The sequence below is a fragment of the Bos mutus genome, chromosome 10 (genome assembly GCF_027580195.1).
Source record: "Bos mutus isolate GX-2022 chromosome 10, NWIPB_WYAK_1.1, whole genome shotgun sequence".
NCBI classification, from domain to species: domain Eukaryota; kingdom Metazoa; phylum Chordata; class Mammalia; order Artiodactyla; family Bovidae; genus Bos; species Bos mutus.
The window spans coordinates 11,669,052-11,690,962 of NC_091626.1; the positions used below are offsets into that span (position 1 = coordinate 11,669,052).

The 21,911-nt window shown below is 49.4% G+C and overlaps 1 protein-coding gene and 1 long non-coding RNA gene across 4 annotated transcripts in view; one reads left to right on the forward strand and one right to left on the reverse strand.

Annotated features, from left to right (window-relative positions):
• Positions 1-5,237: 5,237 nt before the first annotated feature.
• Positions 5,238-20,769, reverse strand: CILP (cartilage intermediate layer protein). Of its 3 annotated transcripts, XM_005899966.2 has the most exons (9): positions 20,615-20,769; positions 18,837-19,002; positions 16,120-16,212; positions 14,890-15,159; positions 13,251-13,433; positions 12,562-12,876; positions 11,694-11,802; positions 10,505-10,662; positions 5,238-8,311 (listed from the first exon to the last, which is right to left on the reverse strand). In XM_005899966.2, the coding sequence occupies exons 2-9, from the start codon at positions 18,895-18,897 to the stop codon at positions 5,952-5,954; spliced, it is 3,549 nt and encodes a 1,182-aa protein (XP_005900028.2). In that variant the 5' UTR covers positions 18,898-19,002; positions 20,615-20,769; the 3' UTR covers positions 5,238-5,951. The 3 variants fall into 3 exon arrangements, with proteins under 3 accessions (XP_005900028.2, XP_070233386.1, XP_070233387.1); XM_070377285.1 differs by lacking the exon at positions 16,120-16,212; XM_070377286.1 differs by lacking the exons at positions 14,890-15,159; positions 16,120-16,212.
• The window catches only part of LOC138989362 (uncharacterized), a 34,515-nt gene continuing 32,758 nt past the window's right edge, over positions 20,155-21,911 (forward strand). The window contains exon 1 of the long non-coding RNA XR_011465549.1: positions 20,155-20,420. This is a non-coding gene — a long non-coding RNA (uncharacterized lncRNA). The remainder of the gene's footprint in view (positions 20,421-21,911) is intronic.

Below are 21,911 nucleotides of genomic sequence, written 5' to 3' on the forward strand. Positions count from 1 at the left end.
CTGGCAAACATTAATGGTCAATTCCAGGTTTTCCAATGCAATTTATGCCTATTTTATCTTGCATGTGCATTGTGCATGCTCAATAATTTATACAGAACTATAGATGTAATCAGAATTGCAATTTATGCCTATTTTATCTTGCATGTGCATTGTGCATGCTCAATAATTTACACAGAACTATAGATGTGATCAAAATTGACAGAGTAACAATGTCATTAGTAAAGATTTAAGCCAAGATTCTCCTAAACCAAAACATTTTCACAGAATTTTTCCTAAACTAGGAAGAGAATCATTCAAAGCAGAAATTTGATTCTTCATCATGTCATAAGATGAGTTAACAAATATCTCAGTCACGTGGTCATACCATTGGAAAATTGATAGAACTCAATATGCTCACATTAAAGGCAGAGTGCAGGGGTTGTTTCCAAGACTACCCATAGGTGACCTTGAGCCAAGGGAAAGCAACTGTGCATCTTTCTAACTAACCTGGGGAGAGTCAAGGCCTTAAACTTGTTCCATAAATACACTGGATCCTGTTGCTGCTGCTGCTGCTAAGTCGCTTCAGTCATGTCCAACTCTGTGTGACCCCATAGACGGCAGCCCATCAGGCTCCCCTATCCCTGGGATTCTCCAGGCAAGAACACTGGAGTGGGTTTCCATTTCCTTCTCCAATGCAGGAAAGTGAAAAGTGAAAGTGAAGTTGTTCAGTCGTGTCCAACTCCTAGTGACCCCATGGACTGCAGCCTACCAGGCTCCTCCGTCCATGGGATTTTCCAGGCAAGAGTACTGGAGTGGGGTGCCATTGCCTTCTCCGGGATCCTGTTAGGAGCTACCCAATATTTAATATCTAGTTAAAACTATTACTTATGACAAGGTTCAGAACAGTTGTCATTAACTGGCTAAGAGGGTCCCACTTTATCATATTGGCAGTAAAATTAGCTTGCATGGTACTAGAGTTTTTTCCTTCTAAAAGAAAATTGCTAGGGGCCATTTATTTAGAGCCTTAGAGAAGAGAAATCCACCACGGTAACCTAGGAGTACTGGACAGAGGTAACTAACCACAAACCCAGAAACTGGATTGAGTTTTGAAACTTGCAAATAATTGAGCCCAAGGAAAAAAAATATATTTGGTTCACAAGTAAAAGTATGAGTAATTGTCTAAGTAATTAGTATACAGACTTAGTCCAGCATCTTGGGTCAGCTATCTACTTCAGACGTCACCTTCTTCTTGTCCTGGTCTGGTAGTATTAATCCTAGTCAAAGTTGGGTATCAGAAATAGGAGTTGCAGTTCATTCAGAAGAATGAAAGTGGCTGTAAAGAATCCTTTATTTGATGTCTTTACCAGTATACATAATCTGCTGGTTGCAAGTTATGGCACATATCTTCACTCAAAGATAGATAACTGTGATAAGCTTCAGAACCAAACTTTACAATAATATAGCAACAACAAGCCACCTGAGAAGTGAGTCTTTAGCAGTAAGCACAGACCTCAATTAACAAAACTAGAATTAAATATCCACTGAAACATGTATTTTTCTCTCTAAATACCCTCATTTCTACCAAATATGGCCAAATTAAGACTAATTTGTTTGTGAAATAAATCTGCTTTTCATAAATTTGGCCTGATTATCTACATAAGTGGAACTGATCACATGGGCTTCCCAGGGGGCACTAGTGGTAAAGAACCTGTCTGTTAATGCAAGAGATGCAGAAGACTTGGATTTGATCCCTGGGTTAGGAAGATCCCCTGGAGGAGAGCACAGCTACCCACTCCAGTATTCTTATCTAGAGAATCCCATGGACAAAGGAGCCTGGTGGGCTCCTGCGGCCCATAGGGTCACAAAGAATCAGACACGACTGAAGTGACTCAGCACACACCCATGCTACTGATCTCATAGGCTCTTTTTAAGTTGGATGTGCTGGAACTTTTCATAAGGAATCTCAGATTAAGCTTTTAAAAGGCCTCTCAAAGGCAGGAAAGCCATGCCAAGGCCTTGTCACAGGTTCTGCCTGTGGTATCTATAGATTTGGATGAATTCCTCTCATTTTCCCCCAAGTACCTTAAGACTTCTGTACCTATTAGGAGGTAGCCTTCCTTACTTGGGCTTCCCTCATAGCTCAGTTGGTAAAGAATCTGCCTGCAATGTAGAAGACCCCGGATCAACTCCTGGGTCGGGAAGATCTGCTGGAGAAGGGATAGTCTACCCACTCCAGTATTCTTGGACTTCCGTTGTGGCTCAGCTGGTAAAGAATCCAGCCATGATGCGGGATACCTGGGTTCGATCCCTGGGTTGGGAAGATCCCCTGGAGAAGGGAAAGGCTACCCACTCCAGTATTCTGGCCTGGAGAAGTCCATGGACTGTATAGTCCATGAGGTCTCAAAGAGTCAGACACAACTGAGCCACTTTCACTTTCTTTATTTGCCTGATAAAGTTACTGGCAAACTAAGAAATTACAGTTTCTGGAGGGATCAGGTAGAGAGAACAGATAGATGTTTCATTTCCATTTATAAAGGTATAATTTACCAAATTGCCGTAAGTCATAATTAACTGGAGGGGAAAACCAAAAAGTGATGGCCTAGATTCTGAAGGCTTTGCAGTCCCTGGTTCTGGCCCTTCCAGTTGTCTGCTGGCACCCCTGTTACTTCCAACCAAAAGCCTTCCAGTGTGCAGTCCCAGCACTATTCCTTGGCTCTAGCTGATATCCCTTTGCCTGAAATTCCTCCTGTCCTGCACTGCCTCCAACTTGTCTACGTTCTCTCAGTCTTTCAAGCCTCTGTTCTTATCCTGACATATTGGTGACATTTTTCTCTACCAATCTAGCTGCTGGAACTCTCCAAACTGTAGCAAGTTTTCTGCCTGCAGCTTCCTTGGTTGGGAGCATAAACTGTCTGATCGGCCCCTCTATCTTCCTGTCTGTGCCCTTCCTCCCTGCCATCTGGCATCTGTCTTCTTACAGTTCACTCTCAGTAACTGGGTTATCCGCCAGGGTACGGCAGGCTGAGCCCAAAACCCCGGGGCTTTTCTGAAATGAACGTTTTGTCCATCCAGTCTGCAGAGTCTCCACAGGGGAAGGGAACACCCAGTGAATCATCCGCTGTTTGTTAGGGCAAAGGCATCTCGGGAACTGTGCTCTCTAGCCTCAGTGAAGAGCATGGAAAGGACTTTGGAGATGGTTTAGAGTCAGTCTAGACAAATTCTCCATTTAATTTTTTTTTCTATTTACTTATAATTTAGATATTAGTTTTAGGTGTACAACCAACCCATTTATTTATTGATTTATTTATTTTGGCTGTGTAGAGTAGCGTGTGGTTCCTTGACAAGGGATCGAACCCAAACTCCCTGTGGTGGAAGCAGAGTTTTAACCACTAGACCACCAGGGAAGTCCTCCAACCCCTTCATTTACAGGTGAGGAAAATGACTTAACCAAAGTCAGACAGCTAGCAAGGAGCCTATCTGCCTTCAGAAGCAAAATGCTTAACAAGTAGGTGTCATGAGCTGAACTCAACAATGTTCCTTGTCTGAAGGAGAGGTATCTGCCCTCCCCTCCCAACCTCCACCTTCCTGGTTTTGCACAAACGGTTTCTGTTTGTGGCCCTTGCTCCCGACAAACCACACTTTCAGCATGCCAGGTCCTATCACTCAGACCTCAGAGTAGACATCACCTCCTCTAAGAAGCCTCTGGCCACCACCCCCTCCAAAGCTGGTGCAGCTGTGTGTAGGTTTGCTTGTTTTCTCTTTTCTTTTTGGCTGCATTGAGACTTAGTTGCAGCAAGCGGGATTCTCTAGTTGTGGTGAGCAGACTTAGTTGCCCTGTGGCATGTGGGATCTCAGTTCCTAGGCCAGGGATCAAACCCCACGTCCCCTGCATTGCAAGGCAGATTCTTAACCACTGGACCACCTGGAAAGTCCACGTAGTATACTTTATATGTTCATGAAGACCTGTCTACTTGCACACATGGCTTTGCATAGAATAGGCACTCGATAAATATTTGATGAGCAAGAAAAAAAAAATGGACTCCAGCAGCTGCCACTTGCTGGAGTCCATTTATTCAGGTCCTCAATGGAGAACAGAAAGGGAAGGTCAAGGGTTGGGAGCCCAGTCATCCCACTTTCCCCAGCAACCTCTTCTGATGAGTTTGCAGGAAACTGGACGATCAGGTTGAAGCAGTGAGGCAGCTGTGCTATAGAGAGCTGAGCACTGACTCCTTGGCAGGGGCAGTCAAAACCACTCCCCCTGTTATCCCACCCAATGTACTCAGTGGGAGCCACTCCCTGGGAAGTATAGCCTGGAAGTAGGTTAAGGAGCAGTCACAAAGCTGCGAGGACCTAGCCCTGCGTACACTCACTCTCAGAGGTCATGGAAGTGGGGTGCTTAGCCAGAGAAATTTCTAGTCAATTATGAACCAAACCCCTGGGAACTGGGCAGAGGCTGATCCAAGATTACAAATCCAGGCCAGACCGGAGGTGGCCAAAATGAGCTGTACCAGGCCTGCCAGGGGATCAGGGAGAGCATTTTGTCCTGATTGTAAGTGATGCGCTCTCCTCACCCCTTGGCCTCTTTTGTAATAGATTCTGGAGAGTTTAGGAAAGAAGAAATCAGTACATCTTACTCATCCCTGGCTGTTGATGCCTCCAGGATCACTCTGGCACCATCTAGGGCCTCTGATATACTATTTTAAACCAAACACCTTTTCCAAAAAAAAAACCTATCCATTTGGACCAGTCATTTTACTCAAGGGACAGAGGCTATTATACACAACAGAGGTCTGGTGTCTGGAAAAGCTGGGCATCTTTAAAAGAGCTTGGAATGAAAAAAATAAAAAGCCCATCCTTCTGAGTGAGGCCAGCCAACCCAGCTGGAGAAGGCAGCACACTGAGGGGGGTTGCCAAAGGACCACTGGGCCAGCTTGCCAGACCCTGGGCCAAACCATTGTATAAGCTCCCCAGTATTGGAAGGGATGAAAAAAAAAATCAGGACATGTTTTCAGCTTTGTTCAGGGGCCCAGAACATGCTTTTAACTCCAGGAATCTCTGCTCTCCTCTGCAAATGGAAAATATGATCCATGAGAACAAACTTGACCACTGGAATATGTGCCTAGTCACCCAGCCCTGTAACTTGGGGTTAGGTGGCGCTATGCCTCGAGGCAACTTGTGACCATTTTCCAGAGACCCCTCTGTCCCTCTGAGCAGTTAGCTCACTTTAATGGTTTAAAGACAGGTCAGTGACCTCAAAATCAAGTACAAAATGTGCATTTATTGACATCTGTTCTGGGCCACACTGGGCTTCTAGCAAGAACAATAGCAAATATAAAAGGAAACACATTAATATAGTTAGCAACCGAGTGCAGCTGTGGATACCAGGTGATGTCTTTTCCAGATTTGGCAGAGGAAATATGATTACCTTATATTCAACAGCTGAACACTGAACATGCACTAGAGTTCCAGATTCAGCAAAGAAATGTTAGTAACATTTCAAGTAACAATATAGTTTATTTCTTTATTTCACCACCTTTTATATGTATGAACTGTGATGCAGGCCTTGCTTACATTCTATGGAGCCAGGCCAAGAATTACACTTTATATTGGTTATCAGATCTTCAACATCAGATTATCATTTGAGGTGGGAAAAACCATGCAAAAAAGAAAATGAAAGACATTTCCAGGTACGGCACTAAAGGAAGAATGCTTGAAGCCACAGAGTTTGCCCATGGCCAGTTTCTTGTTTCTTGTAGAGAGAGAACAGGACAGTGGGGCTTTATTTTGACATCTTAGGGGCTTCATGCCAATCAGTATCACGGGACAAAGACAATAAGTAAGTAAAGGAATGAAGAAACAAACACGCAAGTTGCACCAGAACAGATGGGCTTAAATTAACCGAGTGACAGTTTGGGCGTCAGTCCCACAAGGCTGTCATGTGAGATGGCAGGAGAAGAGAAGTACCACAAGCCTCAGTCGCTCAGAGGCTGCTGAGCAGCCCCAGGAAACCTCAGAGAGGCCACCCCTCCACGCTGGCTACCCTGACTTGCCCGCTGCCTCCTTGAAGGCACTCTTCCCCTGACAGTGCTTGCAGGGGAGGGCTGGGCCGGGGTGTTCTGGAGGTACTGGAAGGCACTCTGACGGCCCACCTGCCTCTCTACGCAGTTAAAGGTGAGGGCCACTCCCACATTGGCCTTCATGACTCTGGAGGAGCCATCAGATGTGCCATCAAAGCACCGGCCGAGCGCAATCTCCTTGGCTGTGCGAGGGTCCTGGTCAGTGACAGTGTAGATGCCATAGTTGTGGCCCAGTGGGTCCAAGGGCGCCAGCATGGTGTACTCACTGGTGTTGTTGTTGACCGCCAGTGGTAGGTGGTTGACCAGGTACTCATGCAGCATAGAGTTTACACTGGCTCGTTGGCAACTGCCCTGGGGGATGACCTTCACCAGCGTGCGGTCCACACGGTCCTGGTCATAGAGCATCCCACTGCACTTGAACTCCAAACAGGCAGAGGAGATGTTGGGCTGGTCCCTGTCCCGTGTGCTCTTCACATCCCGGATTCCGTACAGCTTTCCCACTGTCCGCCGGTGGGTGCCCCCCATGTTACGGGATCGCACATTTATCTCCAGTGGCCCCACAATCTTCACCTTGATGTAGCAAGCCCTGAACTCCATTGGCTTGGGCCACCATGCCAGGTAGTCTTCAGTCCAGCCCATGGGGTCATCATCGTTGAAAGGGACTGTGTTATAGTCATACCGATCCCCCTCAATCTGGTAGAACCGGAAATGGGCCGCACTGGGTGGTGCGTCCTCGCATTCCCGAAGGTTCTCAAATGCATAGATGGGTCCATTGCCCTCCTCAGGTGAGTTGGGCCGTGGCTTGGCCATGCTGATCTGGAAAGCCGTCTTCTTGACCCGTGGGTCCTCATGGTCTGTCCGGCGGTACTTGAGCTTGTTGAGGTAAGGCTGAGGGACACCAATTGCATTTGGGTTGAATTTAGGAGAAGACTCCACTGCTTCCAGTTCTTCCCCAGCCAGGCTGGCCAAGACATAGGCAGAGTAAGCATCGGGGGACTGGTCATCACAGAAGGCAGGCAGGCAGGCCCCATTGGGACCCGTGAGGACACTGTCAAAGCGGCCCCAGGCCCTGGGGTTGGAGGAGAAGCCAGTCCTGGGCTCCAGGTTGATCACAGAGACCACAACCCCCTGGATCTGCTCACTGGGCAAGAACCTCTCACTCCTGTAGGCCCTCACCTTGATGAAGCACCTCCTGCTTTCCGGGACATCCAGGTTAAAAAGCCTCCTCTCACGGATCTCCATGTTGCCCACCAGGAAGGTCCTGTCTTCCCTTCTGTTCCGCCTTTGGCTTTCAGGTTTGAAGTCACCTTCCTCCTCCCACAGCCCTGTGTCTGGGTTGAGCGACCAGAGTTTCATCATGGGCACATGCTCTGGCATCTTGACCTGGGTCGAGTCAAGATGAACCTTCACCTTGCCAACATTAAGGGACTCTGAGGTGGCTTCATCTCTGAAGTCCACAGAGAACATGCCATATGTCCGAAGAGGGAAAGTGTCTCCTTCATCATTGATGAAGTTCAGGTCACTCTGGGCAGCAGTAGCTGTGGAAATATTCCGGGGATCCAGGAAGGTCACACTGGCCTTTACTTTTCCCATGTAGGGCTCCCCGTTCTGCCGGTAGAAACTCTTGGATGGGATCTCCAGCTCAGCCACAGGGTCTTCACCAGCCATATCCCCCAAGGGGATAATGTTGGTCTCCGTGGCCTCCAAGGTGATGGGCTCTTTCCGCCGAAGCATCTTGATCTCATGGAACACGGCACTCCCCTTCTTATTGAAGGGCAGCACTTTGGTGGTGTTGACGAACTTCTGCATCCTGTCCACAAACGTGAGCACCAGCCTCTCTGTGTCCTGAGGGACATGCAGAGTGAATGTGCCCTTGTAGCCAGTCATGCTCACACGGGTGTTCCCCATGTACACGTGGCCGAAGCGCAGGGGTTCCCCATTGTCAGCTGCGCTGACTCGGCCCCGCACGATTCTCCGAGTCTCCGTACACCGCTGGCAGCTGCACTCCGTGGCCACCTTGGTGGGCAGTGTGTACCCGCTGCACTGGATCTCCCTGTCCTCTGTTTTGGAGATCCCACAGCAGTGCTCCACAGCATCTCGGCACCTGATCCCATTATCCTGCTTCCCTGCACAGGTCTTGACAGGGCAACGACCCACATCATAGTAGAAGGAGTTGGTGGCATTCTGGAAACAGTCATGGGGCAGCCGGATAAGGTAGCTCTCAGGGTTTGGGTTGCAAGGAATCTCATCAGAGGCTATGGAGGGAAATAGTTCAGACATTAAATGCAGTCCTTTTCCTACACGAAGGGCACCTCAACCTCACATCTCTGACGTCTCTGTGTGCTTTCGGGTTTTCAAAGCACTGGCACAGTCCCAACTCTCACAGAACTCCTCTGAGGGAGAATGGATAGCCATTACTAATTCCATTTTATCCTTGGAGAAACAGAGTTCCTTGTGGAGACCACTACAGTAATGGTTCTCATTGGAGGGATCTTGAAAATTTGTGAGGGTGTTCTGAGTTACCACCAAAACTGGGACTGCTACTGGCTTTTTGTGGGTGGGGCGGGCTTGCAGCTCTGTTTTCTGCAGTGCCTGGCACTGTGTGACATAAAGAATTTTTCTGCATTCTGCTTTCACATATTCTATAGACATTCACGTACATGGAAAGCATGTTTAAATGATCAGAACCTGGTGTTTTATACATGGTTTTACCATGCATTGAATTTTTGAAGAATGCACTACCATATAAATCGAGCTAAGATTGTACTTTGTTTAGCTTGGTCAAATACCGAGAACTGCTTCTTGTCTCAGAAAAATCACCTCCCTACAACTGCCCAAGGTCAGTACTTGTTGTTGTCACATTCATGGTGACTGGATTCAAGTGCAAGTGTCTGACTTCTTGGTGGGTGTTCTTGTGTCGTTAACACTTACATATTTAAATACATATGATTTTGCATTAAAATTATTTTTTTATATTTCCGTTTTATGTCATTAGGAGCATGTTCCATATATATATATATATCTTAAAATCACATGTAGTTATTATCTATAAATTTAACTTGAATATTAAATTACTTTTTAATTTAAAATATTAAACATATAAAGTATTAAGAATAACTGTGACAAGCAGGGAGCACTGGTATAATGAGCTGGGAACCACAGTTGACAGGGTTCCACATCTCATCTGCCAAGGTCCAAGTGTCCTGTGTCCTGTCTGTCCTGAGCTGTGTTGCTCAACTTTCTTGGAGTCTGTGAAATATTCCAGAATCCTCCCAACAAATTTCCTCCTGACTTTTGTTTGGTTTTGTTTAGGCCAATTACTAAGATACCCTCCTTCCCCCTCACTTTGCAAGTACAGGTTCCTGACCGGTCTCAGCCTCCGGTCTCCCCACCTTCAGCTCACTTCTAGAAGCCAGCTTTAATCAGGTCACTCTTGTAAAGCCCCCTCAGTTTCCCACTTCTATAACTTTGCTCACGGTGGCCCTTGATCTGGAATGTCCCCACCTCCATACACACAGACCCTGGCCATTGTTTAACGTCAGGGGTTCACAATACTGGCCACGAATTAGAATTACCGGGGAGAGCTTTTAACCTGAGTGTTCCCAGGCCACATTCCAAACCAATAAAATCAAGCTTCCTGGAGGTAAAACACAGGCATCAATATTTCTTAAAAACTCATCAGTTGGACCTACGGTAACACAGGAAACTCTGCTCCATGTTATGTGGCAGCCGGGATGGGAAGGGAGTTTGAGGGAGAATGGATAAATGTAGATATGTGGCCGAGTCCCTTCACTGTTCACCTGAAACTACCACAACATTGTTAATCAGCTATCTGTGCACACGTGCTAAGTCACTTCAGTCGTGTCTGACTCTTTGCAACCCTGTGGACCGTAGCCTGCCAGGCTCCTCTGTCCATGAGATTCTCCAGGCAAGAATACTGAGTGGGTTGCCATGCCCTCCTCCAGGGGTTCTTCCTGACCCAGGGATCGAAACTGCATCTCCTGCAACTCCTGCATTGCAGGTAGATTCTTTACCACTGAGCCACCAGGGAGGCCCTAATCGGCTGTACCCCAATACAAAATTAAAAGTTAAAAAAAAAATGAAACAGTTGATCCCAGTGGGTGGCCAAAGCTAAAAACCACTGTTTACGCCTCCAGCAACCCACAACAATCATTCCCACCTGGAATTCCAGTTCTCTGTTTCTCATCTGTAAGTAACATCCACAACTCCTTATCTCCTGTTTCAGCTGCATTTTTTTTCTATCTCTACTGACTTGTCTCTTATTTCTCCACACCTCCTGGAGTGGCAGATCTGTGAGGGTAGGATCAAGGTCTGTGCCATCTTTGTGTCCCAGAAAGCACAGCACTGGGCACAGCTCAGGACAGCCCAAGTTTTGTTCAGTTATGCCCACTCTGACAGGGGTTTTCCAGGGGCCCTGCCAGGCTTACCTATGACAGTCAGCTGGGCAATGCGGGACTTTGCAGCCCCAGCATCGCTCTGGGCCTTGCAGAAGTACTCCCCGGCCTGGTCCCGCCGCAGATTCCTCAGCACCAGCTTGCTGTCGTGCTTGTAGAGGGAGGGGTCCAACAGTGTGTTGTTATGGTACCTGCAAGGGATGGAGAGGGACAGCCTGAGGGGACAGTGGAAGGGCTGCTATCCTTAAGGACAGTGTCAGGAGCCAGGCAGGTGACGGACATGTCCTGCAGATGCCAACTCTACAACTGACTCGGCTCATTCAAGATCACTGACTGGCCTGGGAGTCAAGGGACTTGCTTCTCAGTCTCAGCCCCACCGCTGACTGCCTATGGACCCTTGGACGAATCCTTTCACCTCTGAGCTTCAACTTCCTGTTCCATTCATCTGAAGTAGATGCCATGATTCCTAGCTGATCCGTAGAATTGTTGGGAGGGTCAAATAAGATAATGGCTGTAAAATGTTTGTGAAGGGTAAAGGACAGCCACTGGGGACTCTAACCTTGTTTGCCTTGGGGAAATTAGGACGGGAAACCTGGTTCTGTGTCCCAAGGATATAGAGTCAGGACCCTAAGACCACAGCTGCTCTGTAGGGACCCCAGCTTCAACAGGACAACAGGGCTTGCTAAGTGGCCTCAACCCTGTTGGCCCCCACTTTAAAAAAATTTTTGTTTAATTTTTTCTCATTTTTGCATGTTAGAATCTTAGTTCCCTGACAGGGGATCAAAACTACACCCCTTGCAGTCTTAACCACTGGACCACCAGAGAAGTCCCCATTCCCTGATGATGCACCAGGGCTGTGTGTGTGTGTGTGTGTGTGTGTGTTTGCGTGTGTGCACTCAGTCATGTCCAACTCTGTGACCTCATGGACTGTAGCCTTCCAGGCTCTTCTGTCCATGGAATTTTCCAAGCAAGAATACTGGAGTATGTTGCCATCTCCTACTCCAGGGGATCTTCCTGACCCAGGGATGGAACCCACATCTCTTGCATTTCCTGCACTGACAGCAGGTTCTTCACCACTGCATCGCCTGGGAAGCCACACCAGAGCCTTACTTGTAACTTTATTCTGCTGGTTATTGTCATGATTAACAGCTCCAGACCCAGTACAAGAAAGCTCTGGGTTTCCAAGAGGAGAATCAGGCCAGATAGGTGGCAGAATACTCACCAGAAATACTTGTCTGGTTTGGGCTTCCCTGTGGCCTTACAGCACAGGGACACGCTCTGCCCAGCTCTTCGTGCTTTTGTCTCAGGGCTCATCACAATGTACGGCGTTTCTGAGACAGGGATGAGAAATGGTGTTTGGGGTTTTTCACTGTGACAGGTTCTCCAGAGCCTTGCTCCCTCAGGTATTTTGACATGTGTTAAAATCGTACAATTTCACACACACATCCTAGACCCCTTCTAATGGTCCTAATGGAGTCCACTCCCTCCATCCACTCAGATGGGACCCGCTCCCATAGCCTCTTAGGCAGTATCTGGGTGAGGTAGTGGCAAGCCAAGGGGACCCTGTACCAGGCAAGATTCCCAAGCATTGCCATTGAGACAGAGCTGGCTGTTTCGAATAGGGCAGTACCTTCTCTTCTGATTCCAGCAGAATTTTCTGGCCATTCTGCACTGTTTCTGAATTTCCCCAGCCTCTCTCTCTGTGACCTCCAAGCCTTACACTAGGAGTCAGGAAAAGAACTTATACATCTGAGGGAGCAAGCCATGCCACTATCTGGGGGAAGAATAGTCCAAGCAGAGTATATAGCAAGTGCAAAGGCCCTGAGGCAGGAGTGTGCCTGTGTAGTTGAGGAATAGATAGGAAGCCTTTGTAACTGTAGTAGAGTGACTCAGTGGGGGTGGTGGGGACTGTAATAGGAGTGGAGAGAAGGTAAGTAATGGGTGGAGGGTAGGGAACCAGATGATGTTGGAACTTGTGGACTTTTTAGTTTCACTCTGGTCAAGCTGGGAAGCCAGCTCTGAGTACTAGAATCCTTTTATTTAAAAGTCCAGCCTTCCTCCGCAGCCCTACCCCCAGAGAACTTAAGTACCTGCTCTCACGAACTCCGCCCTGATGGTGGCTGCCTTCAGTCTAGTCTTAGGCACCGTGAGGTGGATAGGCACAAACTTGGTCTTTGTGATCTTCAGGATGCTTTTGCCATCGGGGCACAACCCAGGGACTCGGAACCTTCCACTGCTGTCCGTCTGGGTCAGTAGCTTAGGTGTCTTGCTCAGGAGGTAGACAGCAGCCCCTGAGGCTGGGGCACCCCCAGGGAGGGAGACAGCCCCATACAGCACGAAGTCCTGACACATGCATGCGTCACACTCAGCATTCGCCTTGCCCATGGGGCAGGTAAGGTCACAGGCTGTGGAAAAAGAGGCCACATCAGGAGGGCATGTATGGATTCTGGCCCTCCTTCAGCCATGTCCCACCTGTGGAGTCCCATACGCTCCCTCTCATCCTTAGGTCTTTGTTACCCTCCCTCAGCAGCCTGCGTAACGAATTCCTACTCATCCTTCATGACTTAGCTCAGGACACCTCCTCTAGGAAGACTTAATTGATTCCCCTAAGTGACAATAATTGACCCTGCTCTGTGCTCCCACATTATCCTCTACGTCCCCCATCAGTGCACATAATTACTTGATGAGTGGATGAATGAATGAATGAACCTGTCTCAGTCTGATCCTCTATTCAGCCCCAGCCCCATGCCCTACCTGGTACCAGGAGCAGGGGTGGTACCTGAACAGGCCTGTTCCATGCAGTGCCGGCCCTCCTCAGTGGCCTCACTGCACAGTGACACCGACTCCGCCAAGCAGGTGCGTGTTCGGGTCTGGACTCCAGGGTGACCACAAGCAGCAGAACACTTGCTCCAGGGAGACCATGGACTCCAGAGGCTGTGCTCTGTGTCTCGGCGCAAGGATCCTACAAAGAAGACCAGCAGGCGGTCTGACTTCCCTCCCAAGGGGACTCCATCAGGATGCCTGACCCTGAGGCTGCTTTTTCTCAGAGATCCAGGCCTCCATTTACATCCTAGATGTCTTTGATATTTATATTTCCTGCAAGGATTTTTCCAACAGATGGACACCAAGAGACTTGAGGAAGTAATATCTCTTAATTTTCACAATGACACCACCAAATGGGCTATAGGTGCCCTTGAAAGGGACTTACTGGCCAAGCGCTGGGACTTTGATATGCTGTCCTTGGATGTGGAGGACAGCACCATCTTTACTCTCTCCCAGTGTGAAAACAGCCCCTGCTCCTGTAGAAGGGGCCCTGGGAAGTCAAGACCTGGGGCCTCAGCAACATCAAGCCCCCTCTGCCTCATCCTTGATCTGAGGCCTCTGTGCAAGGAAACGGGGGCCTCGAACCTCACCTTGAGATATTGCCCAGCCTGGGTTCCTGATCTAGTGACTGCCACTGCCACCTGAGCCTGCAGGGCCAGGCCGTGTGCACTGGCGGAACCCCAGGAAGGGAGGATGCACAGTCATAATGGACAGGCCTGCAGCTGCCTCTGAATTACCCAGTATGGGCAGAGAGGACAGAAAGAGCATGAACTCCTGGACTCTGCGAACACAGGCCAGGGTTTAAATCCCAGCATTCCACTGACCAGCTGTGTCGTTCCAAGAAGTTCCCTAACCTCTCCGAACCTGGAATAATTTGTCAAAATAGAGATTCCTCACAGTCAGTTGTGAAAGTTGAGTAATGGAGAGAACTAGCAGCGTCTGGCACAGAGGAACTAAAATAGAAATGAAAACTTAGTGCCCACTGCACTTTTCACCTGCATTAAGCCCTCTGCACTTATTATCTAATTTAATCCTCGTAAAAACCCCCATAAAGTGAAAAGGTTAGTCGCTCAGTCACATCCAACTCTTTGCAACCCCATGAACTATAGCCCAGCCAGGCTCCTCTATCCATGGAATTCTCCAGGCGAGAATACTGGAGTGGGTGGCCATTCCCTTCTCCAGGGGATCTTCCTGACCCAGGGATTGAGCACAGGTCTCCTGAATTACAGGCAGATTCTTCACTGTCTGAGCCACCAGGGAAGCCCAAAATCCCGCATGAAGGTATATTAATACCTTTCTTCCACATGCGAGAAACCTGAGGTTCAGAGAGTTTCAGAAAATCTGCCTAAGGAACACAGTAGAGATAGTGGGCCCAGATTCAAAGCAGTCCAGCTCCAGAGCATGTGGTCTTCCCCATCAGTAAAATGGATTGAAGGGAAACTCTCCATCAACCCAGAATACTGTTGGAAACATGGCTCTCATGAAACTAACGGGTTATTATGGAGTTGAAGTACGTGTATGTGTGCGATGTCCAGAGTTTCCATGGCCAGATGCAGGCCCTGGCCTCCCTCTGTGTGGGGGCTGGCCAGGCTCACCTGGAGGGCAGAGGAAGCGCACGGTGTAATTGGAGCAGTTCTGCCCGGGTCGCTGCTCCCTGTTGAGGCACCAGAAGCCCTCGAGGGGGCTGCCATGGACCACTTGGCCAGTGCTGCCTGCGGGTTTCCAGTTGGTGGTTCGAGCCTCTAGCCGCAGGGGCCGGGCGCACACCCGGTCCCCATAGTAGAACTGAATGGCATCCAGCCGTTCGTAGTCACCCTGCCCACCCGGGTGGTCAATGTTGAACCAGATCGTCCACTCCCCAGGACCTGAGAGAGAGCCAGAGAGAGCCAGGTGGGAGCCAACCGGGCCCCAGAGCCCCCGGTGAGCTCAACCCCTGGGAGTCATCCCCGCTACCCCTCACCCACCCCTCACTGGTCTCAGGCCCCATCGCATCCCTCTGCAGCATTTCTAGAATCTCTTACCCTTCTGCACACGCTACTGCCAAAGATTCTCAGCAGCCTGACTATACCATGTCAATAACTTCCTGCCTGGTGTCTCTACCTCCAGCTTCCCCAAACCATCCCCACCCCTCTTCAATACTACAGTCAGGGTGAGCTTTCTCTATGCAGCCTGGGCCACACCACTCCCAGCTTTAACTCCCTTAGCCAGCTATTTAGGTGCTGATGAGATAGTACGTCCACTCTCCTCTCTCTTCTCTCTCCCTGCCAGTCTGTGCTCTGGCCCCAGCAAGCCCTACAGCATTCCTGGGATCTATCAGGCAGCCTCATGCTTCTGAGCTGTCCTATACACTTGGTCCCTCTGCTTGGACAGAGACATCGACCAAATATTCTTTTTTTTTTTAAGTTCCCTGACCAGGAATTGAACCCAGACTCCCTGCAAGGGAAGCACCAAGTCTTAACCACTGGACTGCCAGGGAAGTCCTCAAATGCCTTTTAAAAGTGGATTTCTATGGAAGTTCCCAAATGGCTCAGTGGGTAAAAGAATCTGCCTGCAATGCAGAAGATGGGGGTTCAATCTCTGGGTCAAGAAGATCCGCTGGAGAAGGGAATGGCAACCCACTCCACTATTCTTGCCTGAAAAATCCCATGGATAGAGGAGCCTGGTGGGCTACAGTCCAAAGGATCGCAAAGAATTGGACACAACTGAGCAAAGCATTTTGTCTATGGAACCCTGACATTGTCCCCTGACTGCAGAGATTCTCTTAACAAGCTCAATAAAGACAAAGCCCCTCACCCCCATCAGTCCCTGCTCCAGCCACAACTCACTGTCCAGGAGGTTAGCAGGCTTGGCAAAGACGCCTGAGGTCCTCTTCCCAGGCTGGACTCTCCTTACTGACTGAGTGAGCATCATCTGCCTCCCTGAGGGCCAGGAGGAGAAATGAGAAGCCAAGACAGTTACAGGAGCCCAGCAGGGTCCTGCTACTAGCCTCTCGGGACGTAGGGAAGCAGGGTGATGTGGGGAATGTAACATGAGCGCTGGGCGTGAGTTCAGAGTCTCACTCTGACATTGACTGCCTGAATGACCTCAAAAGCTTTGTTCTTTTAAATTTGTTTCCTCATAAAATAGAACTTTACCCTGTTTACAATAGCTAGGAAATGGAAGCAACCTAGATGTCCATCGGCAGATGAATGGATAAGGAAGTTGTGGTACCTATATGCAATGGAATATTACTCAGCTACAAAAAAGAACACATTTGAGCCAGTTCTAATGAGACGTATGAAACTGGAAACTATTATACAGAGTGAACTAAGTCAGAAAGAGAAACACCAATACAGTATATTAACACATATATATGAAATTTAGAAAACAGTAATGACTGACCATATATGCAAGACAGCAAAAGAGACACAGATATAAAGAACAGACTTCAAGTGTATGTGAGAGAAAGCAAGGGTGGGATGATTTGAGAGAACAGCATTGAAACATGTATATTACCATATGTAAAATAAATGAACAGTGCCAGTTTTCGATAAATGAAGCAGGGCACTCAAAGCCAGTGCTCTGGGACAACCCAGAGGGATGGGGTGGGGTGGGGTGGGAAGGAAGAGGGAATGGGGTTCACGATGAGGGGACACGTGTACATCCATGGCTGATTCATGTCAATGTATGGCAAAAAGCACCACAATATTGTAAAATAATTAGCCTCCAATGAAAAGAAATAATTTTTTTTTAATAGAGCTGTGCCAACAATCACCGCATCACAGGGTCATGGTGCCTTTTCAGGGTGATGGTGAAGGTAAAGGGACCTGGCATGCAGTATATGCTCAACCAGTGTGGTTCTCTTTTCCCTTTTGTTCTAGAAATGGACCATGGGATGCTGCAAGGCAGCGGGGGCTCCTCCTGTAAGATCTGAGCCCATCCTCCTTGGCAGAAGGGAACCTTACTTTCCTCATCTTGTAAAATGGAGATATTAGTTCCCACTGCACATGTGGTGGTCCAGCTGGCATGAGGATTCCATAAGGAAACACAAAGTCTCTGAAGTACACGGCGATTGAGACTGTGAGCCCCAGACACTGCCACTTCCTGACTGTGTGACCTTGGGCCAGGTACTTAACTCATCTGACCCCTCATCATAAAGTAAGGATAATAATAGTCCCCATCTCAGAGGATTATAGGGATTAAATAAGCTTCATAAAATCCACTTAGAATAATGCCTAGCACAGAATGTTTGCTGAGTAAAGCATTAACAACTCCATTTAGCTCAAGACCTGGACAATAGATGTCCATTTCCCTTCTCCTGGCAAAGTTTGACTTTGAGAATCCACCCTCACCCTCAGGATCTGGCTGGAGGAGTGGTCCTTTAATTTTTTTTTTTTTGGCCACATCATGCAAGCTGTGGGAGCTTAGTTCCCCAGTCAGGGATTGAGTCAGTGCCCTCTGCACTGGAAGTATGAAGTCTTAACCACTGGCCACCAGGGAAGTCTCAGTCCTTTAGTTTTCTGACCGCAGCTGGCGAAGTCTCCCTGAGGAAGGGTATAGGGATCTTTGAGCCACAGGCAGCGAGCCTCGAGGCCCAACCCACCTGAGGCTGAGTTGGAGGCTCCAAAACAGAAAGGTGAGAGGAGAGCAGAGGCCTGCAAAAGCTTCAAAAGGCAATTAACTCTCACATGAGAGAGTCAAATTAGTATTCTCTTTGCTGCTTAACTGGGGGTGATAGTAGCTCTTTTATTCAAACTAATATGATTTCCCTTCAGATTGCTGAATGTTAATTATCTTCATCAACAAGAGCTGTCAGGCAGAAAGAGCAAGGCAGGAAATGGGCCCATAGAGGGTTTGGCAAGCTGCTCGGACAGCCTCTGTTCCTGCATCTGCAGTCACAAAGCCCGCAGTGCTCATAGCTCTGAGAGAGAATTCTGAGCATTTTTTGCTTTACCTGAGTATGCAGCTAGAAATCAGGAAAAGAAAGGGAGGTGGGAGACAGTATGCAGCCTGGTGCTGTGAGCTCTGATGCTCAGATGCCTCGGGGAGCCCACGTGGCAAATTCTCTCCACCTATTCCCTGGTGAACTCAGAGTCACCAGAGAATGGGGTCTGAGGACAAGGAGACCAGAAGGGGTTCTAGTGTCTCTGTGAAATTTGGCTACAAGGTCGAAATGAATTTTCATGAAGCTAAAATCAGATCTCACCCTAAATCCGGATGTGAGAATTCAGGGACTCCTTTTGCTTTGGCTGTCAGGAAGCTCAGAGCTAAATTCAGCACTGAGGGGGCAGTTACCTCAGGTAACCCTCTTCCTCCTTCTGAGTGACATCTTATCCCTCTCCTCATTTAGAAGATTCTGTCCTGTGAGTTTTTATATTGGGACCTATCTCAAACCCTTTAGGAAAACAAGCAGGGTATAAACTATGAATAAAAAGATAAACCAGCCTCGGGTCTTAGTGCCACAGCTATAGTTTAAGGCAGGTGCAGAGTTGGGTCCCAGACCAAATGTGACTTTCCTATGGCAAGTAGCAGCTTAGAGAGACAGGAGATACTTAGCCTGTACCCAACGCTGAGGTGATCTCCAGAACTAGGAAGAAGAACGTGCAGGCCTTCGCCCCTGCCATCTTTTCCCGGTCCTGTGGGGAACGTGGCAGGAGCTGAATAAGGGTTCCTTCACAGAGTTGGCGTCCCTGAAATGCAATCCCTGAGAAGTTTCTCAGATCAGTGACCTGCAAAGAAACAAAGCTTATCAGGTTCCATATCTCTGAGTTGACTCTGAGGTTTTGAGCAGAACTATTTCTTTTCTTTCTTTAAAAAAAAATTTTTATTCATTTATTTTTTTGGCCGCACCTCACCACACGTGGGGTGTTAGTAACCCAACCAGGGATTGAACCCGCACCCCCTGCAATGGAAGCGTGGAGTCTTCACCACTGGACTGCCAGGGAAGTCCCCAGAACTGTTCTATTTCTTAACCTATCAAAAGTGAAAGGCGGACAGAATGAAGTCTTGTGAGGATAATACCTGCCCACATTGCAAATGTGGGCAGCTTGGGAGAGGCAGAGAGTCAGAATCTCAGTTCACATGAGGCAGGCCTGGATTCAAACCCCGGGTCCAGGTGCTAGGACCCCACCTTGAGATGGGACATAAGGGACAGTTGGGGTGAGATGTTTCCTTGCCAGCGAGGGGGTGCCTGTGCTCACCCCGAGCAGCCTCTGGGTGACTCGTAAATCACTTCCAAGACCCAGGCTTGGGGGCCTGTCTTGCTGCCCTTGGTGGGACTCACGTTCCTGCACAGCAGGGCTACATATTAAGGCTGGGCAACCCCTGCCCCGACTACAGCAGCCTCTCACAGGACAGGCAAGCTGGAGGGTGCAGATGCTTCAGACACACCAGCTCCATGAACACATTCCCAGATGTGCACAGGCTGCAGAGGGAACACATTTCTGGCCTGCTTGGGAGTCAGACAGCCAGAAGCCTGCTGAAGGAGAGCAGAGCAGACCCACAGGGAGAGGCTGGGGCCCCCCAGTAACTGCTGAGTGGGGGTTAGGGGCTGCAGGAACAGGAAGAGAAGCTCCCCTGTTCTCCAAGAGGCCTGGTAATAGGGCCAGGACCCAGGCTCCCGCTCAATTTTCTCTCTCCCCAGACCTCTGGCCAACCCCGATTCTGACCAGTGCCTGGAAATTCAAGAGGGATTCACTTCAACCTCCGAAGTCCAGGGTGTGGTGAGAAAAGGGAGATTCCTCCTTTCTGGAAAAAAAGATTCAAAAGCACTTAGTTGTCCCAGAAGAAGAACAGACCAAGCCCACACTGCAGACCATCCAGCTCTAAGGCCACTAACTCCGCCACCTGAACAGAGTGCAGGGTCTCCAGGGTCCCCAGCTCTTGTGGGTCTCACCCCCAGCTCCCAGGCTCTGAGCCAAGGGCTGAGCACTCCCCAGGGCCTGCACGGCCCTCAGCATGGGACTGCTCTGGGACTGTCTGGAGCCAAAGTGGCTTGAGGCACCTTGTGGAAAAACCATTTCCCATCTGGCAGCCCATGGAAGTTTCCTCAGCATAGGCTGTGCTGGTGAGGCTCCCCAGTCCGCAGGTCTCAGAGTGCTCAGACAAAGAAGGCTGGCTGACCGCAGGAAAAAGGGAGTACCCAGAGGTAAGAGACCCTGACTGGGCCCTCTGAGGGCCCCTATCCTCACGTCGGGGAGGGAGAAGACCTGGGGCTAGTTCCAAAGAAGAAAGGCAAGTCTTGTCTGTGGGAGGTGAGGCGGCTGGTGGGGGGTGCCCCGGGGTAGCTGAGCCAGGCTGAGCGGTGCAGGGATGGGCCAAGGAGAACAGAGAGGGGCTCACCGTGTCTTGAGCGGGACTCCTCAGCTGGGGGGTCCGAGTTTTCCTCTCTCCAGCAGGCCAGCCACCAGGCCTTATATAGCACAGCTGGAGGCTCAGCCTGTGGCACTGCGCCAGGGGAAGCAGCCGCGAAACCAGATCTGAGCCTGAGGAAGCTCAGCCTTCTCCTCCCCTCCCCACATCCCCAGCAGCTTCCAGAGGCCTGATTTCACTTCCAGATCCTCAGGGGGAGATGCCGCAGGGCCTGGGGATGGGCCAGGTGGGCAGCTGCCCGGGGCTCCATAGGCCAGAGCAGAGGGATGGGTGGGGAGGCAGGGGCTTGGGGAGCAGCCCTGGGGAGGGGCCAAGGGGAATTCTACGTGTGGGCAGCGCTTCATGGCTCAGGGGGTGGTATGCTCTTGCCTAAGCTTTGCCTGCTGATCCCCAACATTCCCCTGGCCCCGGCCCACCTATGCAGAGAAAGAACTTTGCTGCCCTTAGCACATACCCCGAGTTCTCTTAGGCACACAGATCACCTGACCTCTCATCTAGGGCTGCCTTGTCTGATTGGGCAACTACTCGGCTTCTGTGGCTCTGAGGGAGCACTCAGGGACCCTCCAAAGGGACAAGGGGCAAAGCGATTGTGGGGCCAGGAGGAGAACAGTTCTTTCCTACCCCTTCCTGCCTTCATTTGGGTGCCTGCCTATACCGAATGGATCTGAGAGGAATCCCTGCATATGGATTCTCTGAGATCATGCCAGATGCTCATATATGTGCAAGTGTGTGTGTGTGCATGTGAGAGTACTTTGGGTATGGGCACCCACCAGCAATGAGCAGCCACCTTACCCACAGGTGGCGTAAGCAGCTGCTAGTGTTTCCAGACTTTAGCCGCCTCCCCCGCGGCATGAGCTTGCCTCTCCTCACAGGCAGCAGTTCTATAATTGTAGCATGCATTAGAAACCCCTGAAGAGCTTGTGAAAGCACAGACGCTGGACCCCACACCCAGGCTTTCTGGTTCAGTAGATCTGAAGTCAGGCTGGAGACTTTGCTTTTTTTTTTTTTTTTTTTTTTTTGAGACTTTGCATTTCTGACAAGCTCCCAAGTGATTTTGATGGGCTGGTTAATGGACCACCCAAAGAGAGAGTCCCGGGTGGAGGCACCAGATGGGAAGGGGGTGAACCAGGGAGACAGCAAGAGTTGCCAAGGTTTGCCTTACAACCCAGGCTCATTGGGCCTAGGCTGGGCTTTCTGCCTTATGCGGGGCCTAGAGATAGAGGCCTGGCCCATGTGGCCCTCCACACTAGCGTCAGCTCCCTCTTTC